Source organism: Diceros bicornis, chromosome 20, assembly GCF_020826845.1.
Source record: "Diceros bicornis minor isolate mBicDic1 chromosome 20, mDicBic1.mat.cur, whole genome shotgun sequence".
Lineage (NCBI taxonomy): Eukaryota > Metazoa > Chordata > Mammalia > Perissodactyla > Rhinocerotidae > Diceros > Diceros bicornis.
In genome coordinates this window covers 6,102,732-6,117,795 of record NC_080759.1, presented here as the reverse complement: position 1 = coordinate 6,117,795, position 15,064 = coordinate 6,102,732, and the positions used below count along the sequence as shown (strand labels likewise).

The 15,064-nt window shown below is 55.8% G+C and overlaps 1 protein-coding gene across 2 annotated transcripts in view; it reads left to right on the top strand.

Annotated features, from left to right (window-relative positions):
• ELL (elongation factor for RNA polymerase II) overlaps positions 1-15,064 on the top strand; it is a 72,794-nt gene that overhangs the window by 34,759 nt on the left and 22,971 nt on the right. For both annotated transcript variants that reach the window (XM_058563781.1, XM_058563782.1), the window contains exon 2: positions 9,834-9,881. In XM_058563781.1, the coding sequence (XP_058419764.1) occupies positions 9,834-9,881 (48 nt within the window). The remainder of the gene's footprint in view (positions 1-9,833; positions 9,882-15,064) is intronic.

Here is a 15,064-nt window from a genome sequence, read left to right as displayed (position 1 = left end):
TGGCCCCCCGCACCCCTGCTCTGCCGTGACCTCGTCAAGTAAGTGTAGAATGTCAGTGTGTCTGCCCGGGTTTCCCAGCTTGGCCCTGAGCTGGCCATGCCCACTGGACCAACCTTCTGGGGACATGGCCCAGATCTTTCTCCATGTATGTGATTCACAGAAACAGCCCCTCATGGTCACAGACACTGTCTAAACTCTCCACTGCCTCAGCATCCCGCTTGAAACCAGCCAGGAAGTCTCAGAGAGAATCCCTAAAAGGCGTTTCCCAGTCTGCACTTTACTGGAAAGTGGGGGACAGTTGCCAGGAGGTCAGCAGCCAGACCTTTCTCGGGACTTAACCTCCCCCTTTCCCCGCCACATGCTGCTCTAGAGAGGTTTGATCTCAGCCCTGCAGAATTGCTCGTGGGCTTCCTTTGTGCTTTGCAGAGTCAGATAGACAGCCTCTTTAAGGAGGAACAGACACCTTCCCTTCCATCATTTTCCACAGGCACCTTTGTGTTATGGGGGTATCAGGCTGTGTAGACCACAGGGAGTGCACTGCCCAGGAGGAATTGATACCACACCCAGTGGGCACTTCAGGACCGGGAGGGGCATTCTTCCCACACAAGACCAGTGACAGGCGTCCTGGGGCTGTGTCCAGATCAGGCTGCTCCTTGCTGATCCTTCTACCTCCGCTGGCCCCATCCCTCTCCCCAAGATGATGCACCATCTCCACCAGCGCCTCCCTCACTGTCCTCAGCCCTCATCTGTTCTGTGCACCAAGAGCCAGGAGTCTTATATGTGTGCACTTTTTATTTTAAACCTTTCACATGGGGATGTTGACTCGTAAACGGGACAGAGACAAGAATAACGATCGTCCCCGAGCCATCAGCCAGCCTCCCCCTCTGTCCCCATCCGACTGTCTCAAGTCTCAACTCTTCCCTGTGGCACTCCACCCCCTCTTCCCTGCTGGGCCCCTGTTTTTTGTTTGGTTTTGCTGGAGCATTTTAAAAATAATCCCAGATATCTTTTCATTTCACCCATGGCTTTTTCAATGACAGTGTTGCCTGTCAACAGAGACGGGCTAATTATTTTTAGGCACAGCCTCTATGCAGCTCCTTGAAAGCGAACACCCGAAGCCTGGGCCCTGGCACCCTCTGCTGTCTCCACAGGGTCTTCACGGTAGCAGGGTGGAGTCAGGTCCACACAGAGCCACATGGCCCATGCAACTCAAGTCGTGGTAATTTATAGCACTCTATTGTTCTTCCCCTCAAGCCATCATCTGTGGAAGGAACCAGGTCACTTGTCCCATGGGATTTCCTGTGCTCCACGCTGCCCATTGCTTTCCGTGTGACAGATCAGCTCAGGACTTCTCAGCCTCAGCACCACTGATGCCTGGGACTGGATCCCCGTCTGTCGGGGCCAACCTGTGCACTGTGGCGTGTTGGGACGTGTCCCTGGCCCCCCCACCCAGTGGATGCCAGGAGCACCCCCGCAACCAAGTCACCTACAACCAAAACTGTCTCCAGGCATCACCAGTCTGCCCTGGGACAGAATCACCCAGTTGAGAACCGCTAGTATAACTTGATGCCTTAACCACTGCACTTGCTTCCTGTAAACTGATCGCTAGACCTGGAGGTGGATTTTGTAAGCTACTTCCTGTTGCTTCACCAGAGAAGCGCTCATCTCCATGGGGAGAGGTAGGGGGATTCTGGCCATTGCGAGGTTCCTCCTCGCCGCCCTGGCTTAGGCTTCGCTGAGAGGGATCTCAGGCCAGCGTTCCCTGACCGTCACCGCCCTGCTCCCTCCCTGTTTTCTCCTGCTCAACAATCACCATCTTTATTTCACCCGTTTCTTCATCCGCGGTACGCCTCCTGGATGGGGAGCTGCCTGGGCGCCAAGTGACTGCAGGGTGCAGATGCCCCTGTCCCGCAGTGGTGAGGTCTCCTCACTGCCCACCCTGCCAGGCCTCCCCACTCACCACCCAGGTGCTCAGCCAAAGCCTGGCACCAGCAGTGACTCTTGTCCTGAAGAGCACCCAGTTTCATCCCTGTGGGCCACTACTGGGAGATGTCTTCTGCCACTCGGGTGCCTGACAGGGCTGGTGTGGGGGTCAGGCCTCTTGAGGGCCTGCTTGGTGCCTGCTGCTTGGGAGGCGCTTCACTGGGCGGCTCGGCCCAGGGGAGAGCGTGACCTCAGGGCCAGCAGTGAGAGTGACATGATCCCTCAGCGGGTCAGAGGAGACGAGGGGCATTGTGTGTAATGTTGCCAGGCTGAAGTGCAGGCCACACATGTACCATGGAGACGGGCAGTGTTGTGCCTGGGGGGTGTTTTGGGAAGTTATGTCACTCAGTGATTTGCTAATCACAGTCTGGGGGCCGACCCAAAAGCTGCTGAGGCATCAGGGAAACGGGCAGTGCCTGGGCTAGTCCATCAGATCTTCCTGGCCCTGGAACACTGCCTTCTGTCCTGCTGTGTAGACGAGGTAACAGGGCGGTAGCAAGTAGTGCATCCCTGACCCCAAGAGCTGTTGGCCCCTGCAGGGAGCATCCAGCCAGAAGGCAGTGATGGGCTGTGTGAACCCATGCACGGCCAGGGTGTCCAGACTGTCAGGGTCCAGGCCAGCCTGGGTGGGTCTGGAGGGTGATGTGGGTCCTCCTGTGAGGGCACCTCTGATTCAGGCTCTGGCTGCTCGCTCAAAAGACACCGTTGGTGCCACACCCACTGTCTGGGGAGCCCATGAGCCCCGGGGGAACCCCTGCACCCCTCACACCACCAGTGCCCTCCGTTCGCCCCACGCCTTCTCACCCAAGGGTCGCTGTCCCTGCCACCTGGCTCAGCGTCTCCACTTCAGCCCCCGCCCAGCCTGGCACAGGTCTGCTCCCTCGCCATGTGCACCGTGCCCCTGATCCGAGCCTTTCATGTGTAGTCACAGCCGTGTGGTGTTCTGTCTGTGTCCGGCTGTCCTGCTTTACATGCTGTGCTCTGTGAGGCAAGTCTGGGACCCTTGGGGCCTGGGAAGTGCCCCTTGAGTGCAGGGATGGACGAACAGTCTAACCAGGCCAGGGGTGCAGGTTCAGCGTGTCCAGCAGGCAAATGTGTGAGTCCAGCGGCTCCACGCCCCCAGGGCTCTGGCGCAGGGAAGTCAGGGTCAGCTTGGTGCTAGGAGACCGTGACCCTCCAGTTAACCTCGTGCCTCAGGTCGGACGATGTCAGGACCCCGGATGGTCTGCTTCCATCTCCCCTCCCAGTCCTCACGCCTCGTCGCCACCCATTTAGTGCTGCGCGTCTAAAATCCTGGACTTCATTATTGTTTAGATGCCTTAAACTGTCAATTGTCTTTTACAGAAATGTAACAACAAGGAAAAAGTCTTCATATTCACACATATGTTCACCGTGCCTGGTGCTGTTCACCCTCTGTGCAGATCCGTGTGTCCATCTAATGTCACTCTCCCTCCTCCTGAACAACTTCCAGAACCTTCTTTGCAGTGCAGATTTGCTGTGAACAGATTCTCTTGGCCTTTGTCTGTCTGAAGGCCGAGGAGATGTTTATTTCACCTTTTCTTCACTGGATATGGAACTGTAGTTTGGCGGTGTTCTTCCTTCAATATTTTAAGGATGTCCTTCTGTGGTCTCTGGGCTTATTTCTGACATTTGGCCTCAGGAGTCTTATCTCTGCTCCTTGGTTTGTGGCATGTCAATCAGTGGCCGCACTGATTTGCTTGTGGTGTGCGTCGACATGGTTCTTCTTTTTGCTGCTGGAGCTTCTTGGATCTGTGGATTTATAGTGTTCGTCACGTTTGGGGATTTGGGGCCATTACTTCTTTGGATACCACACCCCTGGGATTCTAGTTACATGTATGTTAGACCTCTTGGAACCGTCCCACAGTTCACCAAGGCTGTGTTCATTTTCCTGTAGACTTTTTTTCCTCTGTGTGATTTATTTTGGAAAGTTTCTGTTGCTTCGTTGTCAGGCTCACTAACCTTTTCTTTCACAGTGTCTAATGTTAATTCCTCCCAGTGAGTTTTGCTTTCCAGACAGTGCATTTCTAGGAGTTCCACGTGGCTCTCTTCTGATACCTCATATTCCTCTTCTCACCAGTTCAAGGTTCCCTTTAAGCCCCCAAGCATTTTTTTTTTTTTTTTTTTGGTGAGGAAGATCAGCCCTGAGCTAACATCCATGCCAATCCTCCTCTTTTTGCTGAGGAAGACCGGCCCTGAGCTAACATCTATTGCCAATCCTCCTTTTTTTTTCCCCTTTTTCTCCCCAAAGCCCCAGTAGATAGTTGTATGTCATAGTTGCACATCCTTCTGGTTGCTGTATGTGGGATGCTGCCTCAGCATGGCCCGACAAGCGGTGCGTCGGTGCGCGCCCGGGATCCGAACCTAGGCCGCCAGTAGTGGAGCGCGCGCACTTAACTGCTACGCCACGGGGCCGGCCCCCAGCCCCCCCAAGCGTTTTTTAATTGATAATAGCTGCTCTACAGTGAAGCTCTTGTCTGCTAATTCTGTCGTCTTTGCCTTCCTGGGTCTGTTTCCATTGACTGATTTTCCTCATGCGTCAGCGGTCATCCCGCAGCTCCAGCGTCTAAGGGTTGCATTTTGGGTCCTGAGTGTTGTGGATTTCACAGGGCTGTGTGCTGGGTTCCCTTGTCTGTCTGAAGCGCGTCGGTTCTGCTGCTGGCAGGCCGTGTGCTTAGTGGGGGATCAGCTGATCCTGCGGAAACTTGTCTTTGAGATTCTTTAGTAAAGGGCGTCGAGAGAAGCCTTTACTTGAGGGCTAGTTTAACTCCGACTGCAGAGTGGGTTGCAGCGAGGACGTCCCTGGGCTGGCCATGTACATCCGGTATCTCCCAGCTCATGTCCCCCTGCTTGGGGCCCCGCCTCAGGGGGTTTCCCCAGCCTCAGTGACCCCCTTCCTGAGCAGCAGCTTGGGCCCTGGGCAGGCTCCAGGAGTAGACCCTCTGCACTGCCCCTTCCTCTGTGGGCCTCTGTCTGGATGTCCCAGCCCCCTCGGCCTCCCCCAGGTCTGGTCTGTGGGCTGGAAGTTTCCTCCAGGGAGCAAGTTGGGCGGTCAGGGCCTCCCTTGGCCGTCCCCTTCGCTCCGGGATCTCCTGCCGGTGCTGCCCGCATCCACTCTCAGAAAAGCCTTGTTGGGCGTTTTGTCTGGTGCCTTAGTTGTTGCCAGACGGTCCATCCAGCCCTGATGTAGGCACCTGCTTGTGAAGGGGCCAAGAGGATTCAGTGACATGGCCTATATCTGTCCATTTGTCCTTCCATCCATATGGCAAATTTTTCCTGGACTCAGGTGGCCCACTGTGGCCTCCTGACGGGGGAAAGGCCAGCCCCCTCTGAGTGGAGTAGAGGGCGTGAATCACCGACCCGAACACCAGAATCCCTGGACAGAATGTCAGAGGTGGCTGCAGCAGACCCGGGCTGTGTCCTCCTGGTGTCAGCCTGCAAGCCCCCAACGGGCTCGGAAAAAAGGAGGCTGCAAACATGCGTACCACCTAGCAGGGAGAATGTGGGCCTTGGAGGTGGACACGCGGGGTTGAATCCTGGCCCCCCATGAGTTTGGGTGAGTCATTTGACCCCTCCTGGGACTCGAGGTTTGTGGTGGAGTTTAGCCATAATAAACCTAAAACACACTCTCAGTTGGTGGCCAACAGCACGTGTTTCAGGTGCCACATGGTACCCCTGGTCCATGGTACCCCTGTTGGGGTGCTGCTGGGTCCCAAGTCTTCCCCAGCCGTGGAGGCTGCTAAGTCAGGGGAAGTGTGTACATGCTGTTCTCAGGGGTCCTGGATCTTCTTCTTTCGATGTGCACTGCCTACAGGAGTTTGGAAGTTGTTGGCCTGGGGCCTCGAGGCTGCCCTGCCCCTGTTTCCCTGGAGCCTTCAGGTACAGCCAGCATCAGACCAGTGGGCCTCCCTGTGCTACATGGCGTATGGCGCTGCTGGTATGAGCAGGTTCGTGGCTGCTTCTGGTACCACCAGCCCCCTAGACCACTCCTTGGGGTCAGGTGCAGGCCTGTGCTGGAGTTTAAGTCTTGAATGCACCCAGTGGACAACCAGCGACCTCCAAGAGAGAGACCCCATTGGCGCCCACTGCAGCTTGCCAGTTGGAGGAGGAAAAAGCCCAGATGGTCCTGCCTCCCCCACAACTTGTTCGACAGTGGAGGGAGGAGGCTGGGGGCCATGTCTCCAGGTACTGAGAGCCACGTCCATCAATATGACCAACCCAGCAGGTGGGGTTTCCAGAGTGGCCCACGGCATTTGGGGTTCCCCTTGGCCTGCCCCTCCTCTGAACCTGACTGAGAATAAGGGCGAGAGCCGGTGAGTTACCACGTGGCAGGCTTCATTCCAATAGATTCTTAGAGGTGACAGGGCTGGATGTGCTTTGAGTCTTTGAAATAAGGTGTATCTGCTGCACAGTAAATACCTGTGAGCTTTTGTTTAGGCGAATAAAACCTTCACTTTGCTCTAAACTCAAATCCCCATTTCAAGTAGCACCCCACAACCAAACAACACGTGCTGACGGCCACTTTGGTGGATGTTGGAGACACAAAAGCCGTTTTAGTACATTTTAGAACTCTTTGGAAAATTCATTTTTTTTTTTTTTTTTTTTGGAGTAAGACTGGCCCTGAGCTAACATCTGTGCCAGTCATCCTCTATTTTGTATGTGGGACGCTGCTACAGTGTGGCTTGATGAGTGGTGTGGAAGTCCGTGCCTGGGATCTGAACCCACGAACCCAGGGCCACCCAAGTGAAACGTGCAACCTTAACCACTATACCACCGGGCCAGCCTGAAAATTTGCTTTCTTAAACCTTCTTGTAATGATTTTAATTTTATCATATTTTATTAAAATGCTGCTGCGCCTCCGAGCTGGGAGTTTGTGACAGGTAAGATGGTCATGTGACAGTGCACAGGACACCCCAAAAATCAGAGACTCCTGAGAGGCGGCCCGGCTGGAGCCTTTGTTTCCTCCTGGAAACCTGATGGGGAGCACAGTGGCCAGCGGGCAGCTTGCCCGCAGGTGCCCCACGTGGAAGAGTCTGTACAAAGGGTCAAGGCTGTTGGCCCCGGCGTGGAGGAATGGATGGGTGGGAGCCACAGCCGGCTCAGGCAGCAGATGTTAGCCCAGACCACTGAGGGTGGGCTCTCCGGTGCCAGCAGACGTGCTTTATGACTGCAGCTGATCATCAGCTGTTGGGCAGCGTGGGCCGAGTGCCATTAGAATACACCTCAGTCATTGAGTGGGTGTCAGGGCTCTGAGGGCTGCTCCTCGCTCTGTCCTAACGTCTTGCCAGGCGGGGCCCCTGTCCCCCCACCTGCACAGAGGCTGGCAGAACTTAGACAGTTCTTGTCTTGGTGCCTGTTTTTGTTAATGGCTGTAGACGGGTGGCCTGTGGGTAGTCACCCACATGTGTACAAGTGAATTGCTCTGTTGTTGACAAGAAGGACGTGGTCCTCCTGCTGGAGAGAAGAGACACCTTGAGAACCCAGGTGGCCGGAAGCCTGGTTCTATGATAACAGCCAGGCTGCGTGGGGACATGCACTGGAGGCCAGCTCTCCCGGCATTGTGTAGAAAAATCTGGGCTTTTAGCCTTTGGCCGACTTGTCCAGTGCGTAAAGTCTTGTTTTCAGTGCCCTTGGGGGGTGAGTGATGTTGCAAGAAAAGAGTCTTTCAAATAACTTCCTTGGTGGCTACCCAGCCAATTAAGTGCTTCACCAGGTGGCCCATAGGGAGCGTGTGGTCCAGGGGAGGGCGGCCTAGCACACTAGCGTCTGGGATGCTAACACACAGGTCGTCATCAGTCAGGCACCACGGGGCTGCCCTGATGTGGAATTTCTTCTGGGGAGGTGCACCCTCTCTGGTTCCTCTCCCTCATTACGTAAATCTGCTCTCACGTCCTCACCATCATCATGACCCCTGTCCCCCAAGACCCTGGAGGACACAGGCCTTGCCATGCGTGGACGGGAGACACACACGGTGCTAGAGTTAGCCCGGGCTGACCCCTGTGTGGAGGTCTGGGCCAAGAGACCTGGGGGCACAAGAGCCAAGCCCCCACACTCTCTCCTCTGCACTTTGAACCTACTCTTCCCTCTGCTGGGAGCACCCCGCCTTCCTTGTGTGAATGATCGAGTGATGTCAGTAGAGAGCTTGTAAATGACACCGGGCAGGGGCGCTTGGCCTTTGCTGTGCTGCCCTTGTGCCTGCTGCTATTTCCGTTCAACCCACTTAAGTCACTCTCGCATGGTTGACAGACAGGAACTTCTCCCCTGCTTGGTCAGGGATCCTCTGTGTGTTCAGGCAATATTGCTCAAAGCCAAGTCTTCAGAAAAGGTCCTCTGTGAGTCTGCGGGCAGGCCTCAGCGTTGTGGGTTTACAGCCTGTAGCGCTTAGCATTTTAGGGGTACAGTCAGGAGCGTTCGCACTCCACCCAAGAAGTTCTCTTGAGCTATCTACAGTCACTCCCTGCTCCCACCCCAGCCCCAGGCACACACTGGTCTGCTTTCTGGCTCTTTAGTTTTGCTTTTTCTGGGAACTTGTATAAATGGAAACACACAACGTGTGGTGTCACATGTTGTACTCCTCTCACTTAGCCAGCGACTTCAAGGTTCATCCATGTTGTGTCCATCAGGAGTTTGTTCCTTTTATTTTTTGTGAGGAAGATCAGCCCTGAGCTAACATCCATGCCAATCCTCCTCTTTTTGCTGAGGAAGACTGGCCCTGGGCTAACATCTGTGCCTATCTTCCTCCACTTTATGTGGGATGCCACCACAGCATAGCTTGACAAGCGGTGCATTGGTGCGCGCCCGGGATCCGAACCCAGGCCGCCAGCAGCGGAGCGCACGCACTTAACTGCTACACCACGGGGCCGGCCCCAGGAGTTTTTTCCTTTTTATTTCTGGTAGTATTTTGTTGTTTCTCTGTCCACCAGTTGATGGACATTTGGGTTGTTGCTGCTTTTTGGATACTAAGAGTAACTCTGCTGTGCACATTTGTGTATGAGTTCTTGCATAGATGTATATTTTCATTTCTCTTGGGTCTGTCCCTAACATCCGTGCTAATCCTCTTTTGGCTCAGGAAGACCGGCTCTCAGCTGACATCTATTGCCAATCCTCCTCCTTTTTTTTCCCCAAAGCCCCAGTAGATAGTTGTGTGTCGTAGTTGCACATCCTTCTAGTTGCTGTATGTGGGACGTGGCCTCAGCATGGCCGGAGAAGCGGTGCGTCGGTGCACGCCCGGGGTCCGAACCCGGGCCGCCAGTAGCGGAGCGCGTGCACTTAACTGCTAAGCCACGGGTCTGGCCCTGGATCCACGTTCTTTTTAAAATTCCGCCAGAAGGCTGATCTCTGAATAGCTGAAGCTTGAAGTATTTTGAGTTTTTTAGTATATTTTTTCTTGTGACATTTGGAAATTCCTCCGCCCCAAGCACAGTGACGAACTGCTCTGAAGGTGTGACGTGGGAGCTGGGCCGGCGCTGGACTCTGTCCTGCCAGTGTGTTGAGGTGGGGGTGGGGTTTCCTGGCTGGCAGTGTTCATCCATCCTGTTTCTGAGAGGGTGTCTGAGGTAGGACCGCCTGGGCTGATGTTGGCTTTGGGAGAACAGTGAGGGCTGTCCATTGCCTGTGTCTCCTCTCTTGGCTCTCAGGTGGCCCCGGCCTTGTGCCATCCAAGGAACTCCTGTTGATCCTTCAAAGCTCTGTTCCAGCTGATCTTTCCTGTAATTTTCAGACTTGTGTGTGTTTTCTCTCGCCCCTCCTGAGAACACTGTCCTTGTGAAAGAAGTGAGTCTTTGGATTTCTAGATATCTTTATTGACATTTTCCCATTTTGCTTTTTTCTAGGATTCTATTTCGCTGAGACCGTCAATTCGATTTCAGGGAAGTCAAGGGGTGAGTCTTTTTTACCTCAATCATATTTGGAATTGTGGAACCAGTGCACTCTCTGGCCTTCATGGCTTGCTCGGCACAGCAGCAGGCTGGGGCCAGTGTTTGGCCCCATCCACCTCTGTGACAGGCCAGGTCCTGTGCCAAGCTGAGGTCTACTTCTGGATGCCCCCAGGCTGGTCCCATGGCTGGGGCCACACCAACAGGCCATCTGTGGGCTGAAGGCAGCTCTCTTGTCCAGTGGCCCCTCAGAGTCCTGCAGAGTCACCACGTGTCTACGTCAGTTTTTACCTGACGGCTGGCTGACTCCTTACAGAAGGGGGGTTCTGTGGGTTTCACCCTAGCCAGGGTGCTCCGGAGAGACAGCCTCTAAGAGGTACTTGTGTCTGTGTGTGCAGATACAGACATACCAGGAGATGTGTTGCGGGGCATTGGCTCACGCGGTTGTGGGCTGGTGAGTCTGAAATCTGTGGGGCAGGCAGGAGCCAGCACCGCGGTCCACAGGCGAGCTTCTGCCTCCTCAGAGAGACCTCAGTTTCCCTCTTACGGCCTTCAGCTGATTGGATGAGGCCCACCTGGACCATTGAGGGTCTGTTTCTTCACTTAAAATCAGCTGGTTGTGAATGTCACAACGTCTGCAGAACACCTGCAATGCATACCTGGATAAGCGTTCGTGGTGTCACCGGGGGCTTTGGCCTGGCCAGAGGGACACCAAACCGACCATCACACCAATGCCTGTCAAAGTCAGTGAGATGCCCCCAAAAGGCCCTAGGCCCTCTGGCCCCGTTGTCTCCTCTGGGGTATCTGCACCTCCATCAGCCCCATTGGGGTCTTGTTTTCACCCTTTTGCTGTCTCCCCTTTATCTTCCCTGGGACATTTCTCCAGGGGTTGGAGGTCAGTGTTGGGGGTGGGGCTGGCCTGGGCTTGCTGCCAGACTAGCCTCATGGCGCCCTCTAGTGCCCACAGTCATGCCATGCCCTCAGCATCAGGAAGACAGGGAAGTCACTGCACAGAAAGGGCCACTATTATCAGTGTTTGCTTATGCAGTGAGCAACGCTTTCAAGACACCACACTGCCGCTAACAGAAGCCACAGAAGCACCATGAGCTTGTGGGCTGTTCCCTGTGTCGCCCGAATTCCTATGGAAAGCCCGAGAACCACGTCCATGTGAGAGTTAGGGGTCCCTCCACCTTAGTTTTAGAATCACACTTTGCCTGCTTTTCCTTCCTCCTGGGCTTTCTCATATGTAGCAGAGTTTCTAGAAGGTACCTACGGGACGGAGGCCCTGTGCTGCAGCTCCAGGTGAGCCAGGTCACAGTTCTTCACCAGGAGGCTATTCCCTATGTGAGCCTGTGTGAGGGCTGGAGGGGGCTGTGTGGTAAGGGGGGCGCTGTTCTTCCCCGGCTTGCTGTGTAGGGTTGGGTGCTAGGTCTGCCCCTGTGATCTCTGGACCTTGTCCTCCTCCTTCTGGGCATTGATGGGATGCGTCCCCTCCTCCCTGCCAGATGTGAAGGGCCTGGCCTGGTGTTGGGCATGCAGCAGACACTTTCCTGGCCAGGCCACATCTGCATGGTCAGTCAGACTGGCGGCAGGGAGGAGGCAGCGTGCTTCAGCTCTCCCTCCCACTTCCGGTCGCTCCGCTGCCTGCACACAGCCTGGCCTCGTGTTCCTGTGGCGGGGCTCTGCTCTGTGCACTCCACTTGGAAGGTTGGAGATGGAGCAGGAAGCCAGTGGGGTGGGGTGAAACAGGCTCATTAGGGGCACAGGCTGATTCCATGTTCAGGGCCCCATGTAAGATGACAGGGACCTGCACTCCAGAGGCCCATGAAGCTGACGGACTAAAGATTGAGACCCCATCTGTAGGCTCCTTTGCTTGGGGACCTCGGACAGTTCTCTCTCTCTCTCTCTCAGCCTCTTCGCCCATGAAATGGGGACTTGTCCCCTTCGGGGGTCGTGAACGCACTCTTAGCTCCTGGTGCACATCCCCCTCAGATGTGAGTGTAGTACAGCTGGCGTAGGATCACGGTGTCAGGCACCTCCTGGGTGGGGAGTCAGCCTATGCCGGGAGCCCCATGAGAGCCGAGCCTTGGTGGTGTGTGCCAGGCCCTGGTGTTACCTGGGTCCTTGGAGCGACTCTACAGCATTTGCCAGGTTCTCCAGAGAACCTGGCCCCACCTGTAGTGTGTTCAGCCTCTAGAGCACTGTCTGCCAGAGCAAATGCTCACCTTTGTTTCTTTTGCTGTGTACATGTTTCTGGTTGTGTTCTCGGTTGTCTCACGGACACTGAGCTGGCTGGCCTGGGCGTCTCTGCTGTCGGGGAGTCATTGCTAAGTTGTTAACCCCTGACAGTGGATGAAGCGTCAGCCTCCAGAGGGGAAAAGAAACCCCCAGCTGGCCAGCCCCACCCCGAAACTCTTTAGTTGATTGAAAATGAAAGAGAAGTAGGATTGGCATCTAGGTCTGTTCAGGATCTTGGCGTTACCCTGTGCTGCAGTGTGAGCCCGAAGTACAGTTTCTAGAACGAGGTTTGGCAGCACTGGTCAAAACCTTGTGACCAATGTCTGTGTGTTTAGGAACCGAGTCTGCAGGAGCAGTTAGGGGTGTGCGCAAGATAGAGCCACAAGGGTGCTTGTTGCTGTGTGGTTTGTAACAGGGACAATTTGGAAACCATCTAAAATGGGGATTGCGGAGTCCGGAGCCATCCGTGTGCCAAGGTTGAGCAGCCGGAGACCTCGGGAGGCTGTGCGCAGGCGGGTGGCGGGGGCTGAGCACTGGCTCTTCAGAGTGTCCATGGGGAGGAGAGCGAGTGTGGCTCTCGGAAGGGAAGTAGGTGCTTAGAAAGCGCCCTGCGTTTGGGGTTGAGGAAGTGAAGCTTCCCACCGGGCGGAAGAGGCTGCATTGCTCTTGGAAGTCACGTTCAGCCGCGCAGCAGTAACTCTCTACCCAGAATATATTTCATTCTGAGGGTTCCCTGGGAAGTGAAAATAATGAGGACAACATGCCCTGAAAACCCCTCTGGCCAGAGTCTGGTCAGTCAGTACTTGGGTTCCTGTGTGTGCCTGCTTCATCTTTTTACCTGATGGAATATCCAGGGCTTGCCCCAACCCCCTCTGGGAGCTTGGTGTGTCTCATCAGCGCTCCCACCTGCACCGCACACACACGAGGACCCGCAGATCTAGCGGAGGGCAGTGGGCCCCACTTGGGACAGATTTCAGAGGGAGGAGGTGAAAGGCCTCTGGCAGGGACCTGACCCGCCCACAGTGGAACCAGCGCCCCCTCGCAGGTGTCAGGCCTCAGAGGCGCTTGGGACCATCTGGGATGGATGGGACGAGCCTATTTACCTCTCTAGGCCGGTCTTTGCACACAGTTGCAGGCTTAGGTTTGTAGCAACTCCCCTGCCCCTTAAGCTGGTGTCAGGGCTGACATCAGATGCACCCAAACCTGCTGCACTCGGGCCAGCTGAGGGCCCTGTGGCGGCCCCTATGGGGCAGTTGAGACTGGGTCCAGAAGGCACATGTGCCAGCCGAGTGGCCACATCCCAAAACACCTGCCAAACTCTCCGCTGGAGCAGAGAAAGCCGTGAATTCCTGGGCCATTCATACCCAGCTGGCTGGTTTCACTCTTGCTTCCCAGAGACTGGTTAACCATTAACCAGCATCGCTAACCAGCAGTAAACCAGCCCATTAACCAGGGGATTCCATGGGCAGTGGAGGTGCCGTGAAGCTGGAGAGACACTGGGACTGCGAGAACCTACTGTGCCAGGCTCCGAGCAAACCTCTCCCCTTGCCCCCTCCCTCAAGTGTCTCCTTCCCCTGTCCCTTGGCTGTCCTAAAGGACCCTGGCCACAAGCATGGTCGCTGCTGCCCAGACAGGCTGAGGTAGGGCTGTCACTGTCCTGGCAGCATGGCTGAGTCAGCCTCGCTGTGTCAGGCCCACTGTGCCTCTGTGTGCTCTGCCCTGGTCTCACCACCAGCTCTCTGCTGGGCCGCAGGGCGCATCCTGGAGCAGTCACGGATGGGCCCCAGCACGCCTGCCCAAGGGCTTCCTGCACCTCTGTGTCCTCGGGCAGTTGTCCCCCTTGTCTTGAAGCGGGGGAGCGAGGGCCCCCAGCGTGTGCGAGGGCCTGTCATGGCTCTGGCCACATGGTTTCAGAGTTTGGTTTTGTGGCTGGAGCTGGGGTGGACCCACCCTCCCTGCCCGCCCAGGTGGGTCGAGTCTGCCTCAGACAGGGCTACGCAGGCTCAGGTGGGTGGTGCCCAGGGTCCATGAGCGCCTTGGGACTCAGGCCAGATCTGCCTCCCCTCCTCTCAGGGCTGACGGCCTAATGGGGACCGGTGCCCTCGAGGCCGCACTGCGCCCTGAGCTGATAGGGAAAGATGCGGCCAGGGGAGGCTGGGTCTCTGGCAGAGCCAGGATCAGGTGAGGGAGAGGATCAAGGATGGGACAGAGGAAGAGCCGCCCACGACAGAGTTCGGGTTCCATCAGAAGCTCCTTTTGATTTTGTTGACTTGGTGGTGCACGGGCTTCCTGCCGTGTTCTGGGCTGCTGTGTCCATGTGCACCTGGCTGTGGGTGTGTCCCCCGAGGCGACCCTCACAGGCTCAGCCTCGACATCTGGGTGGTGTGTTTCCAGCTGCTTCTATAATTGAAATCAAAAGTCACATCCAAGAAGGGACGAGTGGGCAGCACAGGGTGGCTATGAGTTCTGGACAAGGAGATGCCGCATGCAGGTGGGATGGGGCTCAGCTGCCCAGGGCCACCCACACGGCTCCGGCAGAGGCTGCAGATAGTGTGTGTGCACATGTGTGTACCTGTGTGTTTGTGCATATACACTTGTGTACATGTGTGTTTTCCTGCCCGAGGTGAGCCATCGGAGGCATTCTGGGGTTTATTTTCTAGATGCTGGGTCGCACAGTGTTTTGGGCCAACTTGTGCCCACTGCTTCCATTGTCGGTCTGCATACTACCCCGAAGGGCAGGGTGAAGGGGAGAAGTACCCCTGAGCCTCAAGCCGTCATGTTCTCGATCTCAGGGACAAGGCTCAGACAGGCCGAGCTGCCCATGTTCACGTGTGACAGCTGGGCTGGGGACAGGGGGATTCAGCCTCGGCCGTGTTCTATCTGGTGCTGACGAGGTATGTTGGTATCTTCACATCACTGGAGAGGAAGCAGGACTTGGTGTGCTGGGGTGG